The 18473-nt window shown below is 33.9% G+C and overlaps 1 protein-coding gene across 1 annotated transcript in view; it reads left to right on the top strand.

Moving 5' to 3' along the window:
• The window catches only part of ADGRL4 (adhesion G protein-coupled receptor L4), a 116480-nt gene that overhangs the window by 74079 nt on the left and 23928 nt on the right, over window positions 1–18473 (top strand). Inside the window, exons 10-13 of the mRNA XM_054566898.1 lie at window positions 3492–3665; window positions 5591–5794; window positions 8160–8380; window positions 8510–8576. Of these exons, the coding sequence (XP_054422873.1) occupies window positions 3492–3665; window positions 5591–5794; window positions 8160–8380; window positions 8510–8576 (666 nt within the window). The remainder of the gene's footprint in view (window positions 1–3491; window positions 3666–5590; window positions 5795–8159; window positions 8381–8509; window positions 8577–18473) is intronic.

The raw sequence follows: 18473 nt of genomic DNA, 5'->3' as shown, positions 1-18473 counted from the left end.
AGGAATATTAATAGTTGTCATAATAATGTTAATAATAATAATGACAATCAGTACTTTAGTAATGTTTATGTGGGACCAGGCCTTGTTCTAAGTTCTTTACTTTTTAAATAACTCATTTAATTTCACAAGAGCCCATTTTGCAGATAAGGAAACTGAGATTCTGAGAGATTAAGTAACTTGCCCATGGTCACTCAGTAACCAACTGATAGAGCAAGGTTTTATTATCAGAAAGTCTCCCTCCAGAATCCACGCTTTCAGCAGCTATAATGCTCTTCTGCCCAATGTTGTCCTCTGAAACCCACGTGCCTCTCAAGAAATTATGCTTCATCTATTATCTAATCTTTCCTGGATATCTCCACATTAGTGTCACTGTCTCCACCAACAAATAGGCTGAAGTTTCTGGCTTCCTACACAAAAAGGACCATACTGTCATTAACTCTGTATCTCCTTCACCCTAATCCAAAGCACCTCTTATATTAAGCTTATAAAATAGGCATATTCAGGTGACTTCCGTCTGTGGGAAATTTGGATTTAGTTTTCCTGCACACATCTTTCCCTGTGGTACACATACTGCAACTATCCATACTCCCATGCTTACATCAAATTTTAGGTTAAATCACTTTTCAATATGCATATTATTAAATTTAATTTGTATTATTCACAAAGTATGAGGCTGAACCATTTTCCTGGTGTTGGTACATTCCTCTAATTTAGCTGGCTTAGATTTCTATTTATCCATTACTAACTTGTACGCAAACTTTCTGACAGTACCATGTACCTCTTCTCAAAACATTCAAATGTATAAACTATCAACTAACTTGATGTCCTAGGGACATCCTTCCTGGATCTCTCTAAACTTGATCCTATGAGGATGGTTTACTCTTTGGCCTGGACCTGCTTTTCACCATTGTTGTGGACATGCTGCTTACCTGTCTCTTGTGTCAGATTCAATGTTTCCTTGAGCCAGTGTTTCCTCTTCCTTAGTTTATTTCCACATTTAACCCGTATTCTCCTGTGGTTTTTGAGAAAAGATACATGGAAGGTCACTTTTTGAGACATATTATCCTTACACTTAGATAAGTTCCACTACGTACAATTGTAAATGGAAAAAAATTCTTCAGATTTTTCTAGGTCTTGCTCAGTCTTCTTCTTGCTTTTAAGGTTAACCTAGAGAAGTTTAATAAAATTAATATTTTACTTAAAATGTTCAGCCTTTTATGTGGGATCAGTCTCTTCCCTCTCTCTGAAACTTTTGGATTTTATTTTAATTCTCAGAATTCTGATCTAAGATGAATCTGGGTATGGGTCTTTCTTCATGAATTGCATTAAGCATATGTGAGTCAGTTCCAGGGAATTTCCTAATACTACACCTTTGGTAATTTCTTTTTCTCTGGTATCTTCATTCTCTTCTCCTGTTACTCTTATTATTTGAGTCTTAGTCTTCCCAGCCAAGTGATTAAGGTGTTTGTCTTTTTAAAAAATTATTTTTCATATTTCATTTTTTCCTGCTAACATTTTTATTTTAACTTTTATACTTATCATTGAAAACTTTGTGATTTTTGCTCTGCCTTTATTTAATGGGTAAAGTCTCTCTCTCTCTCTCAGATATTATTTCTATTTTTTAAAATAACTTTTTCTGCTTCCTGTATTGTGTTGCTGCTGATTTCCCTTGTTCGGCTTGTTTCCTTTGCTCCCTGTCTTTCGTGTTAGGACTTGTCCTCAGAGACCTGGTGGTTCATGACTCTCCATTCTTTTCTGAGAATGAGGCATTTGAGAAATGACGGCCTGCTCAGGTGCCTGTGACTGTGGTGTGCTTCACTAGAGAGTTATCATCAGGCAGGTGTCTACCCTTTCCTGAACATCACAACCTAATAGTCATTTCTCTTGCACCTATGAGTTTCACAGAAGGAATCCTATTAGTCTCCTGCCTAGAGATAGAAGCTTTTTGCAAGGATTGGGAAAAGAGGAGATGGTGAGCACAGGTGGGAGTTCAATGTGTATACAGTCTCCCACTTAACCCTGTTTTTGAATGGCACCCTCACCCACAGGGGACTGTGGTTTCCCAGTTCTTGAGCCCCTCCATTTTCTTCTGGCTTATCTGGTTTCCCACAGAGCGGGATTAATCATTTCCCTGTATGTTTGAATGGAACTGGATATAGAGGCATTTTTTTTCACATAGTTTGACCTCTTTAGAAAATACTCCTCATCATCTCCCCAATTTTAGCTCAATCACTGTCTTCCCAGACTCACTCCACTGAAATTCACTCTTTTTTCCCCAGTGTGTCAACTGTTGTTGATCCATGTGTTGGATTTAGCATATAACCCATTTAAGCTATAGTGTGATTTGGTTGAAATCATCTGGGTTTGTTACCCTGAAGGCAGATGCTTTATCTTTTTAACTAAGAATTTCTGGTTTCTCATAAGTAGTCTATCACATATTTGATACACAATTAATTTTTTTAATAAATAGTTGTCTGAAACTTTGTGTTTGATTCTGTGTTATTCCATATACTAAAGGTTAATCCTTTATATATCTTAACATCTCTGGGCCTCTTAAAATATCAACCTCACAAAGCTCTTTTGAGAGTAAAATTAAACAAAATAGGTGAGAAAGCACCTAGTTAAACAGTTTTTATTTCTACAAGATACAAGAGGAGGGTATTCATTATTATATGAGTAAATTATTATTAAACTTATAGTGCATGAGGTATTTTATGATTACTTAATAAAAGTATATAATAAAGAGAACTACTATTTATTGAAAAACCATCTTGTAGTCTGTGTAATCAGCCCCTGTCTATTTCTGTTCTTGTCTTCACTGCTCTTTATCTTATTCACTTTGCTCTAACTAGACTTGTTTCTAGATATTTCTGGAAGGTAGTTGTTCACATTCACTTCATAGCTTTTGCATTTTCCATTCCAACTCTTTGGGACCTTCTGTTCTCAAGTCTCCAGAGCTCATACTCTCACCTCCTTGAGATATTCACTTAGATAGAATCTCCTGGGAAAGGCCTCCTCAGACAAAAGTCCATACTACTTCCTATCTTCTTTCTCTGCTTTATTTTTCTTAATCATATCTCATCTCCATATGAGAACATAAGGTGAAAAATACAAACACTTCTTCTGTTTTGCTGAGTATTGTATTTTTAGTACTCAGATCAAAATAATATTTAGTATATACTCCATAGACACTAAAAGAATGAATTTCATATGAGTGTCATGCACTGTTCTGACACATACATGATCATATTTGACGATAAATAATTTTCACAACTTTGAGATACAACGTTGGTAAACTATAGCCTTGTTGCAATGTTTTCAACTCTTTCATATAACAGCAGCATTCATTTGTTAGCATTGATTTTATGCTTCACTTTTTAGGTATGGTTTTAATTATATTTATATGGAAAATGGTATTATAAATATGACAAAATAATACCAAATGTGTAACTTTTTCTCTCTTTTCCATCAGTAAAGTGTCTCTTTTTCAGATCACAGACAAGTATAGGAGTCAATGTGCATTTTGGAACTACTCCCCTGATACCATGAACGGCAGCTGGTCTTTGGAGGGCTGTGAGCTAACATACTCAAACGAGACCCACACCTCATGCAGCTGTAATCACCTGACACATTTTGCCATTTTGATGTCTTCTGGAACTACCATTGTAAGGCAGTTTTCTACTAGATATGTATAAATCTGCATTTGTTTTTTTTTTATGTCATTCAAGAGAATAATTAATTTTTATATGTTTTCTTTGGATGTAAATGTTGTGGATGGGGAAAGAGAGACCTGAGTCAGGAAGCCTTTCTCCCTGGTCTCAGTTCTTGTCTTACCACAAGAGAATAATTCAAGTGAGAGACAAATACGTAGAGTGGAAATGAGATAGCAAGTTTATAAATGCCCCACATATAAAGGAAAGAGAGTTGTCAGTAAGTTTGTTAGTAAGTTTATTCAATACACTTGAGCCAAGGTTACAAGTGGGGTACCCAGCTAATCTCAATATGCCAACTATTGGGGTTCAGGGGTTATTTACCTTAGCTAGCTTCCATGTACCCCTCCTCCCCCTTAGGAATAATGTACAGCTACAAAGGCCTTCTTTCTCAGTAGTAAAGGCTCTTTGTCTTATTTAGTAAATTGTTACAGAAGCTCCCTTTCCCAACATAAAATCTGAAGGACTAACCCCCTCTCCTGTACTATTCCTGCTTGTAATGTTCAGGACACCTGGCAGTCTTAGTGAGATTGTTGCAGAAGCTTACACAAGCCCCCTTTCTAGGCACAGTCTCAAGGACTTCCCTTTCTCCTGCACTAATTTTTCTTGTAATGCTTGGGACACCCAGCAATCTTATTAAACCAAGCTTAGGACTGCTGAGTTAATTGGTGAGACATGTTTTCCTTTTGCTTCTAGCCTCTTGTGTTAAATTCTCTGTTAGGCTGTAATGGCAAGGGTCCTGCCTTTATTTTCCCTCTGGCTGTTCATTCCTACCTGCTACCTAACATAAATACCATATTCATTAATTGATGAAACGCTAACACTCTCTTTTTTAGTTTTTGTTTTTCTTACCTGTCTCCTGTGACAAATCTAGACTAGATTTTATTTATTTTTAGACTGGGACTTTTCTAGACTGTAATATGTGGCAAATTGTGTTAAATATCTATCCATTGACTGTTTTTTATGGTGTTTTAGATTACTTATACATTTTAATGTATAATGGACTTTAAGGGTCTTTGGCATTGTATATGAAGTTTATTTTTACCAATAAAAACTTAGTTAAAAATATCTGATACCTGGTCAGTAAGCATTAGTACATTCATAACTAGTATCATATTTTAATGTAGAACTCCACAAGATTTTTAAACATGAAAATTTCTGTGAGGTAATAGCTTCAGAATATGTATTTTACATCAGTGATATCTTGCTTGTATATTATATAATACTTTATTCTATATCTCTGTATAACAATTTTAATTAGATTACAGGTTTATTTTCACATGTATATGAAAATAATATACCCAAATAAATCAGGCTAACCATAATATCAGTCCCAAAGATTTTTTTTTCCCTGAATGTGAAGTAAGTAAAGAAGCTTCTATACTTTTTATAAAATATAAACATTCATCTGGTTAGAATAAAACCAGACTTTCTCATTTCAAAAACCTCTAACCTATACTATATGTTCAACATTTCTTATATATTTGTTAATGTGTTTAAGATGAATTGCTGCATAGAAATAAGATTTGGTCTTAACCACTGATAAATCTGTTTTAATTAACCATTTGCACATTACAATAATGAATTACTATTCTAATACCATGAAACTGATAATAACATATTAAACTATATGCTAATATATATACTGTGCCTAGAAAAAATCACTAATTACAGAACTGTTAAAGTGCTACATGATTTATATCACATTTCTATGAATATTGAGCATTTTCAAAAATCGTCTAAATGCACATTTGTATTTTTACATTTTATGGACATTTTGATTAATGTATCACCAAAAACGAAAGTTCATTAGATGTTGTAGTTCCTTTGACAAGTTACTGAGTTATTCTCTTAACAGCTTTAATATTATTTTCCCCTAGGGTATTAAAGATTATGATATTCTTACAAGAATCACTCAACTAGGAATAATTATTTCACTGATTTGCCTGGCCATATGTATTTTTACCTTCTGGTTCTTCAGTGAAATTCAAAGCACCAGGACAACAATTCACAAAAACCTCTGCTGTAACCTATTCCTTGCTGAACTTGTTTTTCTTGTTGGGATTAATACAAATTCTAATAAGGTACGTAGATTTCCTTCACTCTCTATTTTTAATTTCTAAATTTGTACTTTCCTAAGTGCAAATGTTATAGAAACATGAATTATAATTAAGGGTTTAATGGAGCAAACACTATGTCTCTTTTTTTATTTTGACATTGCTAACATATCTAAGCAATGTGCTTATTAATTCCATTACCCAAAATATTCCTCATTATGATGAACTACTGGGACAAATGAAAATTTTTCAACAAAATAAAGAGATAACTTTTTTGTTTTGTTTTGATTTAAATGGGCATTAAATAAAGGAAAGGGGAGAGAGAAGTGGATATAAAATTTCACAACACAGGAGATGAACATGAAAGCAGCTAGGGTCCATAGGTTGAAATATTATAAATTGGCTCCACCTAGTAACTACACTTTATTAACTACTTATTTTTTTAGCATTATTGATCGAGGGCCTTACCAAATAGTTCTCCATATTGTGTTTAGTCTGGGCCCTCCTAGAAGACACTAAAATTAACTGAAACATGTAATACTTTTATTAGATGAAATGATTGTGAAAGAAAATGAGAAGACAGAGACTTGAAGAGCCATCAGACCATGATGCAGGTCTGGCCACAGGTGAAGGAAAGAGGAAAGAAAGGACAAGTGGGTGGAAGCATTTTACCCAACAGTGCAGTTCTAAAGAAAGTCCGGCGTAGTTGTCAAGGAGTTCTATGACATCTTAAGCCACAGTCACGTGACAGAGGAGTCTTCTGTTTCTTAGAGAACAGGAAAATCTTAAAAACCCTGTCAGCCTGCTCTATTTATGAGTCTGTCTCTATTTTGCTTAGTAGTTCCGTTCATTCATTAGATTCCACATATGAGTGAAGTCATATGCTATTTGTCTTTCTCTGACTGGCTTACTGCACTTGGCATAATGTTCTCCAGGTTGGTGGTGTTAGGGTGTGGAGGGATTGATCAGAAAAGAAAAAGGACTCATGAGCATAGACAACAATGTGGTGGTTACAGGGGAAGAGGACGTGGATGAGTGGTGACGGAAGAGGGTATAAAAGGGATGAATGGTAATGGGAAAAAATACAATAAAAATAAAATTTAAAAAAAAGAAAGCCTGTTGTGCTGGGTCATTGGCTGTTACAGCTGGGAGAAACAAACACAGCAGTGGCTTTCCTAGTGCAGCTGCTAGCACCCTAGTCCGGCTGCCCCTCTAGCACTGGAGACTGCAGAAGTGCGTGGCCGTGGCCACAAGCATTAAACGTCTCCAGATCTCTATTATTATAAACCTTTCAAGTATTAAAACTAGCCATCGGCTATCAAGATTTTCTTCTGAAATAGATGCCACAAAGTTTCTATTTTAAATAGTATACATTAGACACATCTGGTTTTTATTTTTGTTTTTTTTGCAATGGTTTTCAAAACACCTCTCAATTTTATATATCTCCCATTGTCCTTAATGCCTATTCCCTCCTTCAGTTTTATTCCACCATCATACTCACCACAAAATTATTCCTTATAAAGTATTTATTTTAAACTCTATTTCACCTAGCAAATTTTTCCCATTTTCAAGCCATGTTTCATATCTCATGTCTTCACTAAATTGGTTCCCAAATTGTAATCACCAATGATCTCTGTTCCCAACCTTATATAGTACTTTCCACTATATTTTATCTATTGTAATCTTATTATGCTTAAATTATACTGTTTAATAAATGCAATAGGCATGTAAATATACATTATGTTATCTCTCCAGTAATAGATTGCATTAGTTCTATTACTACAGAAGTACGTAACTACTTTTTTCCCATTATTTCTTATAAGCCTAACTCCAATTACAGGTGTAAAGTAAATACTAATAAATAATATTTAACTGAAATCATGTCAAATTTACCTGGTATCTTCTAACATGATTCTTCAATGGATATTCTTAAAAATGTATAATTTATCTGTTTCATGTTTGACACTTAAGCATGATATTATGTTGTGTTTACATAGTATTAGCAATAATTTTAATTAAGTATGAATAAGAATGAGGCATCTCCGAAACAGAAATTAACTTAAATCATAATATATTCACTAAGATATGTTTTATATGTAAATCCATAATTTATCATTTTACTTATAATATAAATGTATAAAACAAAACTCTCTGGACAAGAACAGTAACTTAGTTCTATCACAGGATCGGTGAATGTTTTACATTGATGAAGCACAGTTTTATCAAATGAGCGGAAAGCAGTATATCTTAAAAAACTGACACTTGACCGGAATATCTTAATGTGATCGAGCAATATCTGAAGTGGCATGATTGATAGAGAAAGTTGAGATTTTATGTTATGATAATGTTAAAGCAAACACTTTTTATGTGTCTTTCTTTCTTTGATTTCTAGCTCTTCTGTTCAATCATTGCTGGTCTGCTGCATTACTTCTTCTTAGCTGCCTTTGCGTGGATGTGCATTGAAGGCATCCACCTCTATCTCATTGTTGTGGGAGTCATCTACAACAAGGGTTTTTTGCACAAGAACTTTTATATCTTTGGCTATCTCAGCCCAGCTGTGGTGGTTGGATTTTCAGCATCATTGGGATATAGATATTATGGCACCACCAAAGTGTAAGTTAACATGGTCTTAAAGTATTTGAAATGCAATTTTGAACATGCTTTGCATATCACTGAAAATTTTGTTTTTTTAAAGTACATACAAGTACATTTATAGATTTTTATCTATTATTTACTTTTCAGATGTTGGCTAAGCACAGAAAACAACTTTATTTGGAGTTTTATAGGACCAGCATGTCTAATCATTCTTGTACGTATATTGTGAATTATTGCTAGAATTTAAAGAAGTGATAAAGGGTGTTTAAAATTCTCTGCCATAGGCATTATTCTGAGAGGAAAAATGATTCTGAGCACTTTACAGTATATTATTTATTAATATTTAAATATATTTTACACTACTGAGAAAAATATACATGTACCTTTAAATTTTTTTCCTTTTATTGATTCTAGAGAGAGGGGAAAGGAGGGAGAAAGAGAGGGAGAGAATCATTGATGTAAGAGAGAAACATCTATCTGTTGCCTCTTACATCCATCCCGACCAGGGACTGAACCCACAACCTAGGCATGCGTCTTGACTGGGAATCGAACTGGTGACCTTTCGGTTTGGGGGGATGATACCCAATCAACTGAGCCACACTGACCAGGGCAAAGCAAATATATAAACATCTTAAATTCAAAACTATTACAATTTGTTTACCCCTCCTATGAGAGGGTATATTTCTGCATAATATGAAAAAACATTTTCTACTTATCAGTAGTATCTCAGCATACCACAATACATAGAATGTTCCAAATTTTAATTACAGATGTTTTTAATTAATATTTTATCAATGATCAGTGAGCTTTGAAGACTATACTGTCTTCTTTATAGTTTTACCAGCCTGTGTGCCCTGTTATCATGAAAGTGTTTTTACATTATATGGCGGCATCTGAGACAAGAACTCAGTATTTCCCATGAGCTGACAAGTCATACATTGATAGTCCTATTTCAGCTAGGAAGAGGGCCTTTTAATGCTTGTTGAAAGTGGTTTCAAAAGTACAAATATGGCAGATGTTTTATGTTCCATTCTAAATAAAGACATACTTATATGTCTTAGGAGCATTTTAAAGGCTGTAAGTTTTCAAAGCCATTCTGAATATAATACTCTGTCAGTGAATCTGGGAGGTCTGACAAGGCTCCATAATGGAATGTCTTGTCAGTGGAGGGGATGTGACAATATTTTGGACAACTTTGTCCCATAGTCTTGACAATAAGCTGGGTAGCTTCTTGATAATTATTTTTTTCTGTCACTCTTTTTCAAATTATTTTTTTATGGTTACCAGGAAGCTTCTTAATGGAGGAAGATTTGAAATACAAAGCAGAGAATTTTCATCAAGTTTTACTTTTCAATGGTGTGGGTGAAATAAACTGCATTCAGAGACTGTAGTTTTTCAATGCCACATAAAATTGTTTATAATTTTCACAGCAGATCTAGTAACACAAAAAAACCATTAGCTAGCTTTTAACTGAAATTATTTCAAAGTTAGTTTATTATAGTTTCAAAATTTTCAACCTACATGAGAATACAGACTGAATAGTGTCCAATTCACATATTTTCATATATTGCCCTGATATATTTTGTGTGAAGACACTTAGTACATAGTTTAATTTTACTGAGTCGGTTTCTACAGAATGGACTGTCTGATATCATTTCCTACAACTGAAAGTTCTGTGGATCACTGATTTTTACAGTTTATATGAAAAGTAGATGGCTAGAAATTATACTGAAAACAGGAAAAATAGGAGTGTATTTATGTGAAGTAAAGAAAGGAAACTTTTTTTTTGAATTTTCAAAAAATTTTTTGCTTATGTAAAGGAAAAAATAATTTTGTATTGTTTTATAGTAAGGTCTACAGACTTTAGATGGGCTTATCTAAAAATGAGTCTTGCAAACTTTCCTAGAAGTGTAAGTGAACAGCTTCACACTATCCTAATCTGGAATTGAATCAATTTATCTTTTATACAGTTCCAGTGTGATAATTATTCCTTTTAACCAGAGAAGGTCAGGCTACTTAAGAAATGTAGGAGGCACCTCAGTTTTACTCTAAAATTGTTTATCATTTTTAGTCTTTAAAAACTGCAGAAATTCCTTAAATAACTACTGAATTGAAGTGAATTTATTTACTCTAGTTATTCCTGGATTTCTGTGCTAATACTGGCTTCTTTTTATTCTTATTTTTCTTTTACTTTTTCATATTGTTATTATTATTAGTAGTAGTACTTGTACTATACTGCTTTATAACACAAAGTTAGGTGAAACATTCTCATAGTCCCAAAATAATATCTAGTTCAAAGATTAAACAAAAGAAATATTGAATACCAAACATTTGGACAGGGAAGGTTGCCAGGTGAAGTGAAATTATGCACAACTAAGAGAATCGGTTGAATAGAAGTAAGGTTAATTGTTGACATGGCTTCCCTTCTCTGAAGATTAGAAAGGTCCAAGGTGGAAAGGAAATACTGTAAACATCAAGATAATCACATATACTATCTTAGTGGAAGTCACCACATAAGCCAAGATTGCCAGTAGTAATAAGAACCAAGCTAAACCAGAGTAATGTCATAAATCTCCCTCTATCACCAAGAGGTGACCAGACCCTTCTAACTCCTAAAACAGAGGAGCTGAGCCTTGTCAATGGAGAAACAACATCCTAGAACCATCCATGCGACCCCCACACTCATCCACAACACAGTTATGCTGAACTGGAAATCATCATTCTGTGATTGGGAATATTTTAGTAGGTAAGGACACCAAGCCTTATCATTAAGTTTACCATGTTAATTGGGAGGTATTGATATGATGGCAAAATAAAACAAAAAATAAACAAACAAAATACATACAAATTATCTCATATCCACTATCGCATTAGTGAGGAGAAGTGAGACAAAACCAGTGACAAAGAGCAATATATAATAAAATACAGGTGATCCAGATAAGATGTGGGACAGTTCAATATGGAAAGTGATAACTGTTCAATAAATCTCCCTTGAGTTGGAGGAACTTCTTTGTGGATGGTGCAAGGAATGGATTCTGCTTCACATGTAGTGGATTCTAGATGTGGACTTAAGTGTCTACCAAGCTACCTGCGGGCTTGCTAGATTTCCTTTTAAAGGAAAAAAACAAAACAGTAGCCACTGTAAAAAAAGCAGTACCAAAAATAACAAAATTATTATCTGTTATTAAAATATTCAAAATTCATCTTTTATAGTTTCATCGCTCCACAGTCTAGATGTCATTATTTACCAAATTTTTGCCTCCATAAATATACCTATTTCTCCTCCACTCTCACAGTCAAACCATTGTTATCTTTTGCTAAGATTATAGCATCAATAATAATAGAATTGTAAAAAATTTATTTCTTGAGCAATAACTGCTTTTGAAACACACAGGTGATACTTTAATATTAAATCTCCTTAAATCACTAGCATTATTGTCCCATTTTATAGTTAACAAAAAATAAGATCTGATTCAAAATGTTAAGTCATTGGCTTATGGTTCTAAGTTTACAGAAAATGTAGACTTGATGTTAGAGCTTAAAACTCTCTGTCTTACTCTAAAGCTCACCTTTTCATTTTACCTTGCTTCTTTTGCAGTTGCCTTCTAACCTGTCTTCCTGCTGCCATACTCTCCCATTTCATGTACTCTATCCATAATAAACTGAGCTCAGATAATGGAAACTATTAATAAGAATAATAAGAATGTTAATGTTAAGTCTTAGTATATTTCTGGCATTAATCTAAACATTCTCCTTGTGTTATCACATTTAATCCAATCATCCAGACTCTCAAAATGGCTGTGCATGTGTGTGAGGGTGTGTGCGATTTATTTTATTTTGAATTTGTAGAAATCAAGGCACAGAGGGATTAGACATTTTATACAACAGCTAGTAAACTGGACTCATGTTTATGAAATTGAATCTATGTCCTGCCTTCTTAATCCCAGTGGTAATAGTTTCTTTACTTGTACACCAAATGCCATAGGCTGGTATATAAAATTCTCAGTAATCCAGCTGAACCTTACCTATTTCCAGCCTTTTTTCATACTGCATATCTCCATAAAATAACTCCTTTAAGAACTTTATCGTCATAAGAATACTTGCTGTACCTTGGACTTTTACTTGGGCCTTTGCAATCAGTAATCCTGCCACCTTGTGCAAAATTCTATTATTTGCTAAAAAAATAAACTCACCAAAAAAAAAAACTTTTCCAGATTTGTAACTAAGCTTCTACAGGGTAAGGACTAGGTTCTGGAAATGATATTTGCTTGTTTTTATGAATGGAGCCCTGGGGCATGTTGGTTTGGGATTATAATGTAAGCCTTTAAAACAATATGTAAATGAGTAAAAACTGAATTAGTTCAGCACTGATAGTTTTTTCTACCCTTGGTTATGTTTCAAAGGAATATTCAAGCTTTTAATTTACTCTGATAAGTGTGAATGATTAGGAATTTGAGTACCAACATTTCCTGCATTGACCAAATGAAAGTACTTCCTCAGGTGTCAAGTCATTAATAATAAGGATCTCTCAGAATTCTGAAGTATGAGCCAGTGAGTGACCACACTGATCCCATCTCACTATATGTAGAATGTTAAGATTGTAACTATATATGAAAAAGCCTAGCCATGCTTTTCAAAAATTGAATTGTATAAGAAAAAGGCTTCTAAATCTTTGTAAAGCAAGCTGCAAACTGAAGGTAATTTCCAAAATGTTTGTCTTTCTTCAATATTTTTAATCCTTAATGCTGAATTCTTTCAACTAAAACTATGCAAGTGATTAGGTTCAAGTGCAGAAATGTATAAAAGAGTTTGTGAAAATAATTTAACTTTTAAGTAAAAATTGAAGTTTTCCATAGACGTTTGGCTTGGAAGAAAAGAGTTTCCTTGATTGAAGCAAATACTAATTAAACTATATCCAAATAAGGCATTTTTGTTTTTAAAAAATACTTTCGTTTAAATTTAAATTACTCTTATAATTTAGTGTTTCTATATTGCTACTCTTACCCACTTCTTTTCAGGTTTGCCCAGAATTCCAGTCAGCTTTTTTATAGTTGCCTCCTTGAGTTGTTCTTTCCATGACTACAGTCTTTTAATTCCCTTTCACCAGGAAGTACCTGGTAAAGCATACTCAAAATTAATTCCTCACATAACCCTTAAAAGATGGACCATGTCTATATATATTTATTATTATGTATGCTTATTAATTTTTTAAGTTCACAAATTTCCCAAGATTGAAACAAATAAAAATATTACAAGATATGTAAAGTAAAAAAGTGAATATTTCACTCATAATCATGTTCTCCGTGACTACTCTTTCTCTTAGTGGTTACTCAGTCCTTCCATACATGCACCCGTGCACACACACACAATATATATTTAAGAAAGAAGCTTGTTTATAAATTCAAACAGCCTGAATTACTTATAATCTGCAATATCTCATATTCATTCTTCCTTGTTAGAATATATAAATCTACAAATTTTGTTGTTGCTAATTATGACTCTGCTCTAATGTACTTAACCACTTCCTTATTGATGAACATCTAATTTGTTTTCAATATTTTCTTATTACAAATAATAATAAAGAGAGAATTCTTGTTCCAAAATAGTTGCATTTATACATAATGTAAAATTGTTAGGAAATGCTTCTTAAATGTAGAAATGTAAGTAGAGGCAGGTTTTTAAATTTATAAATTGCCTCCAAAACACTTATTTCAATTGTTACTTCCACCAAAATTATATGAGTGTCTTTTTTCTGACATTTTTGCCAACGCTAAATATTAATATCTACTGGGGTCTCTAAATGGCTAAGTTAGAATATGTAAACCTAAAAAAAAAAGACTATCATAGACCAGAGTTCTGCAACAGTGGCACAACTGACCAAATCTTTGGACCAAATTTTTGTTGTGATAACTATCCCGTGCATTAGCGAGAGTTTAGCAACATCTCTGGCTTCTACTCACAGATGTCAGTAGCACCACCACCGTCACCTACGTATGACGAGCAAAAATGCTTCCAGACACAACCAAATTTTCTACGGAGAATAATATCCCCTTTCCTACTGATTGGAAACCACTTAAACTTTGATACTAAGTCTCATATAAAAGTTCATTTTGCAGCTTGCTTTACATGGAATATATATTTTAAAAAGAATTAAAACTACAGTTTGGGGAGCATCTTTTAGATGACCCCACCGAAGTTATACTGGAAACACTACCCATTGTAAATTTTAAATGTTGTGGATAACAGCATCAACATTTTAATTACATGTTTTAAATTACTGTTGTCATATTTGTTAGATATAACCTCTGTGGTTCAAGGTACTTTAATATTCTAACCCTCCCTTCATATTATGTATTAATAAGCATTTCAATACCTGTAACATTTAGCTACTTTCTTCATATTATTCTGACCTTCTTGGAACAATAGATAGCTGGAAATTTAAAAACAACTTTACATAAATAATGCATTTATAGTTTTCAATATATTTCCATACATGGAAATTACATTCTTACCAGAAATGCCTTCACAGATAATCTCCTTGGGAATCATACTAAAAAAATTAATAAAAATTGAATAACTACATAGAAATTAGAGATTAAAAAAAAAAAAAACCCTGAAAAAATTTCTTGGCCTTTTCAAACCTAATTAGGAATAGCTGACCAAGGTGAAGTTTCTCACTGGTATTTTCTTTAAAATGTAGCTTTAGAGTGAGGGATGTTACACGATGAAAGAGAAACTATGGATAGTGACAGAGCAAGATAGTCATTAAAATTATTCTTAACTTTACTTTTGTATAGTCTTCTTATCTTTACAAAACTCTTTACCATCTCAGTTAATCCTCACAAACTTCAGTAGTATATCAAACCAAAAATAGTAATATCATTTAGTAAGAGATAATGTTTTACAAGGTTTTCACTAGATCTCATGACTGTAATCTTGATTTATGTATTTATATATACCATTGGGGAATCTGCTATTTATACCTTTTTAAAGAACTGTACCAATTACTTGGGAAGGACTGGTTACACTAAAGCAAAATATATTTGCTCTTTTATAGCTAACAGATAAAACCTTCGAGCTTCTACTCATTAATAAAATTATAAAACTCACTAAACTTGGCCAGGATCACCATACCTGTTCTGATCATTCCTATACTTCTGATCATCCTCTGAACGTAACAGTGTCCTTGCCCGAGCTGATCTGCAAGAAGAGTGAGGCCTTCTTTTAATCAGTGTTTATTAGCATTTGCAAAGCACATGTTCTACATCTATGAAAATATTTAATCTTTCCTATAGGTATTTATTATATCTCTCCATCCCCTTCAGTATTCTTTGCAAAATACAAGTTACTAATTTTAAGAGAATGGACTATCTATCTGTGTAGCTCTGTCTTGATTTCTGTTTCTCCTATGAAAATATTGTGTCTAGTTTCAGGGCTTCCCAAGAAAGAAACATTTAAAATTCCTTCTGATGAAAAAAATATGCCTCTTGATGGTATCAGATCAAAAAGAAAGCTCAAGTTGTTTTATATTAGGGCACAGCCTTTAGTCATTAGAGCTTCATTCACACTCATTTCGTTAGAAGCCACCATTTTGTCTATATTTTAAGTAAATGGAAACTAAGGCTTTACAAGCTTAAGCAATTTACTCAGGATCACCGAGCTATTAACAGGTGGAGACAAGCTCATTGCTTTACAAATTCATGTTTTGTGCTGTTTCACCACCACAAAGCCTTCCGTCTTCCCATGCACAAGACACTGAAGTGAGTAGGTTTTTGTGAGGTCCATGAAAAACTTGTTCTCATCTCCTGAATTCCACAGTGGGTTCAGAGGGAGTTTTGAGAGCCCTGGCAACTGCAGACCTTCTGAAAAATTATTTATAAACTTTGAATTCTTCATTTTACTGAATGAATATGTCAGAGTAAGTTACTTTCCATTTGTTGAAGATGAAGGAAATTGTTTCTGCTGTAAGTTTTTCTTTCCCCATTTTGTAATGCTTTATCTAAATAGTTGCCAGGAGTATCCAAAACTAACCAAAATACCCTATCTAACCTTGGCTGGTGTAGCTCAGTGGATTGAGTGCTGGCCTGTGAACCAAAAGGCTGCTGGTTTGATTCCCAGTCAAGGCACATGCCTGGGTTGCAGGCCAGGTCCCCAGTGGGGGATGTGCAAGAGGCAACTACACAAAACACCCTACCTAAAATCCTGACTACATCGGACTATATAGGTCAATATATGTAATACCTATATTGAATATTTATTTTCTCTTGATATTTATCATTAACTAATTTCCAATACCCTATATGACATCTAATTGCTCAAATTCCTTTATCCATTTTCTTCCATTGGACAAAGAGCTAAAAGGTGAGTTAAAAGCTTCATCCATTTAAATCGTCTTTAGTCTTATACTTCTAATTAAGAGATTTATTTTCTTTAGGGAAAAAAATGTGTTCCTTTGGATTCCTTAAAAAATTCTTTAATTCATATTAACCTATCCATATAGGTATGATTAAATCAAAATAAAAGTACAGGTAGTATAAAAATAAAAAACTGGGAAAAATAGGTACAACATTTTGAATATTTCAGAATATGTCAAAAATTTAACAAGTGTTAAAGTCCCAAATAAAGCTGTGCTGCTGACTAAAGGGAGATAAATGGAGAAACTTTGATCTCAAAAAGTATACCTAGGTGCGATGTGTAAGCAACTCTAACGAATATATTAGTAAACTTGAGTTAGTATTTTAGAAAAGCAAATTTGAACATTTCTTCACCCCGGTGTTACATCTTTCTTGACATAACTTTGTTCTTGGGGTCAAGTCTAAAGCCTTTAACAAAGCCCATGATAAGAGTGATATTAGTTTATTTATTTATTTATTTATTTATATTGTTCAAAACATTTGTTTCCACTTACATGCCACCACTTTCCCCTGCCCCGCCCATCCCCACCTCCCTCTCTCAATCTTTCCCCACTTTGCCTTTGTCCATGTGTCCTTCATACATGTTCCTTGATTTGCCCCTTCCCCTTCCTTTCCCTGATACTCCCCTCTTTCCTTCCCTCTCGTTTCTATTGTGTTCTTTTTTCTTTCAATGTTACTGGTTATATTTTCCTTGCTTGTTTGTTTTGTTGGTTAGGTCACCACTTATAGGTTAGATCATATGGTATTTGTCTTTCACTACCTGGCTTATTTCCCTTAGCATAATGCTCTCCAGTTCCACCCATGCTGTTGCAAAGGGTAGTAGCTCTTTCCTTCTTTCAGCTATGCAGTATTCCATTGTGTATATGTACCAGAGTTTTTTGATCCACTCATTTACTGATGGCAGTTAGGTTGTTTCTAGCACTGGGCTATTGTAAATTGTGCTGCTGTGAACATTGGGATGCATAGGTCCTTTTGAATTGGTGTTTTGGGATTCTTAGGGTGAAATCCCAGCAGTGGAATTGCCATGTCAAAAGGTAATTCCATTTTTAGCAATTTAAGGAAATTCCAAAATGTTTTCCACAGTGGCTGCACCAGTCTGCATTCCCACCAACAGTGTACTAGGGTTCTATTTTCTCCACAACCTCATCAGCACCCATCGTATGTTCATTTGTCTATAATGGCCATTCTGACCAGTGTGAAGTGGTATCTCATTGTGGTTTTAATTTGCATATCTCTGATGGCTAGTGATGCTGAGCATTCTTTCATAATGTCTCTCGGCCCTGCCTATGTCCTCCTTGGAGAAGTGCCTGTTCAGGTCCTTTGCCCATTTTTCAATTGATTGTTTGTTTTCCTGGAGCGGAGTCATGTGAGTTCTTTATATATTTTGGAGATCAAACCCATGTCTGAGGTATCATTGGCAAATATATTTTCCCTTTGGGTAGATCCCTTTTCATTTTGCTCATGTTTTCTTTAGCTGTGCAGAAGCTTCTTATTTTGATGAAGTCCCATTTGTTTATTCTTTCCTCTATGTCCCTTGCTGTAGGGGACATATTGGTGAAAATATTGCTGTGCGGGATATCTGAGAGTTTCCTGCCTCTGTTCTCCTCTAGGACTTTTATGATGTCATGACGTATATTTAAGTCTTTTATCCACCTGGAGTTTATTTTTGTGTATGGTGTCAGTTGGTGGTCAAATTT

The sequence above is a fragment of the Pteronotus mesoamericanus genome, unplaced genomic scaffold, assembly GCF_021234165.1.
Source record: "Pteronotus mesoamericanus isolate MK-2021 breed Mesoamerican mustached bat unplaced genomic scaffold, CSHL_Meso_final contig_181, whole genome shotgun sequence".
Taxonomy (NCBI): Eukaryota; Metazoa; Chordata; class Mammalia; order Chiroptera; family Mormoopidae; genus Pteronotus; species Pteronotus mesoamericanus.
The sequence above is the reverse complement of the archived record's forward strand: the minus strand, read 5'-3'. Positions and strand labels throughout refer to the sequence as shown.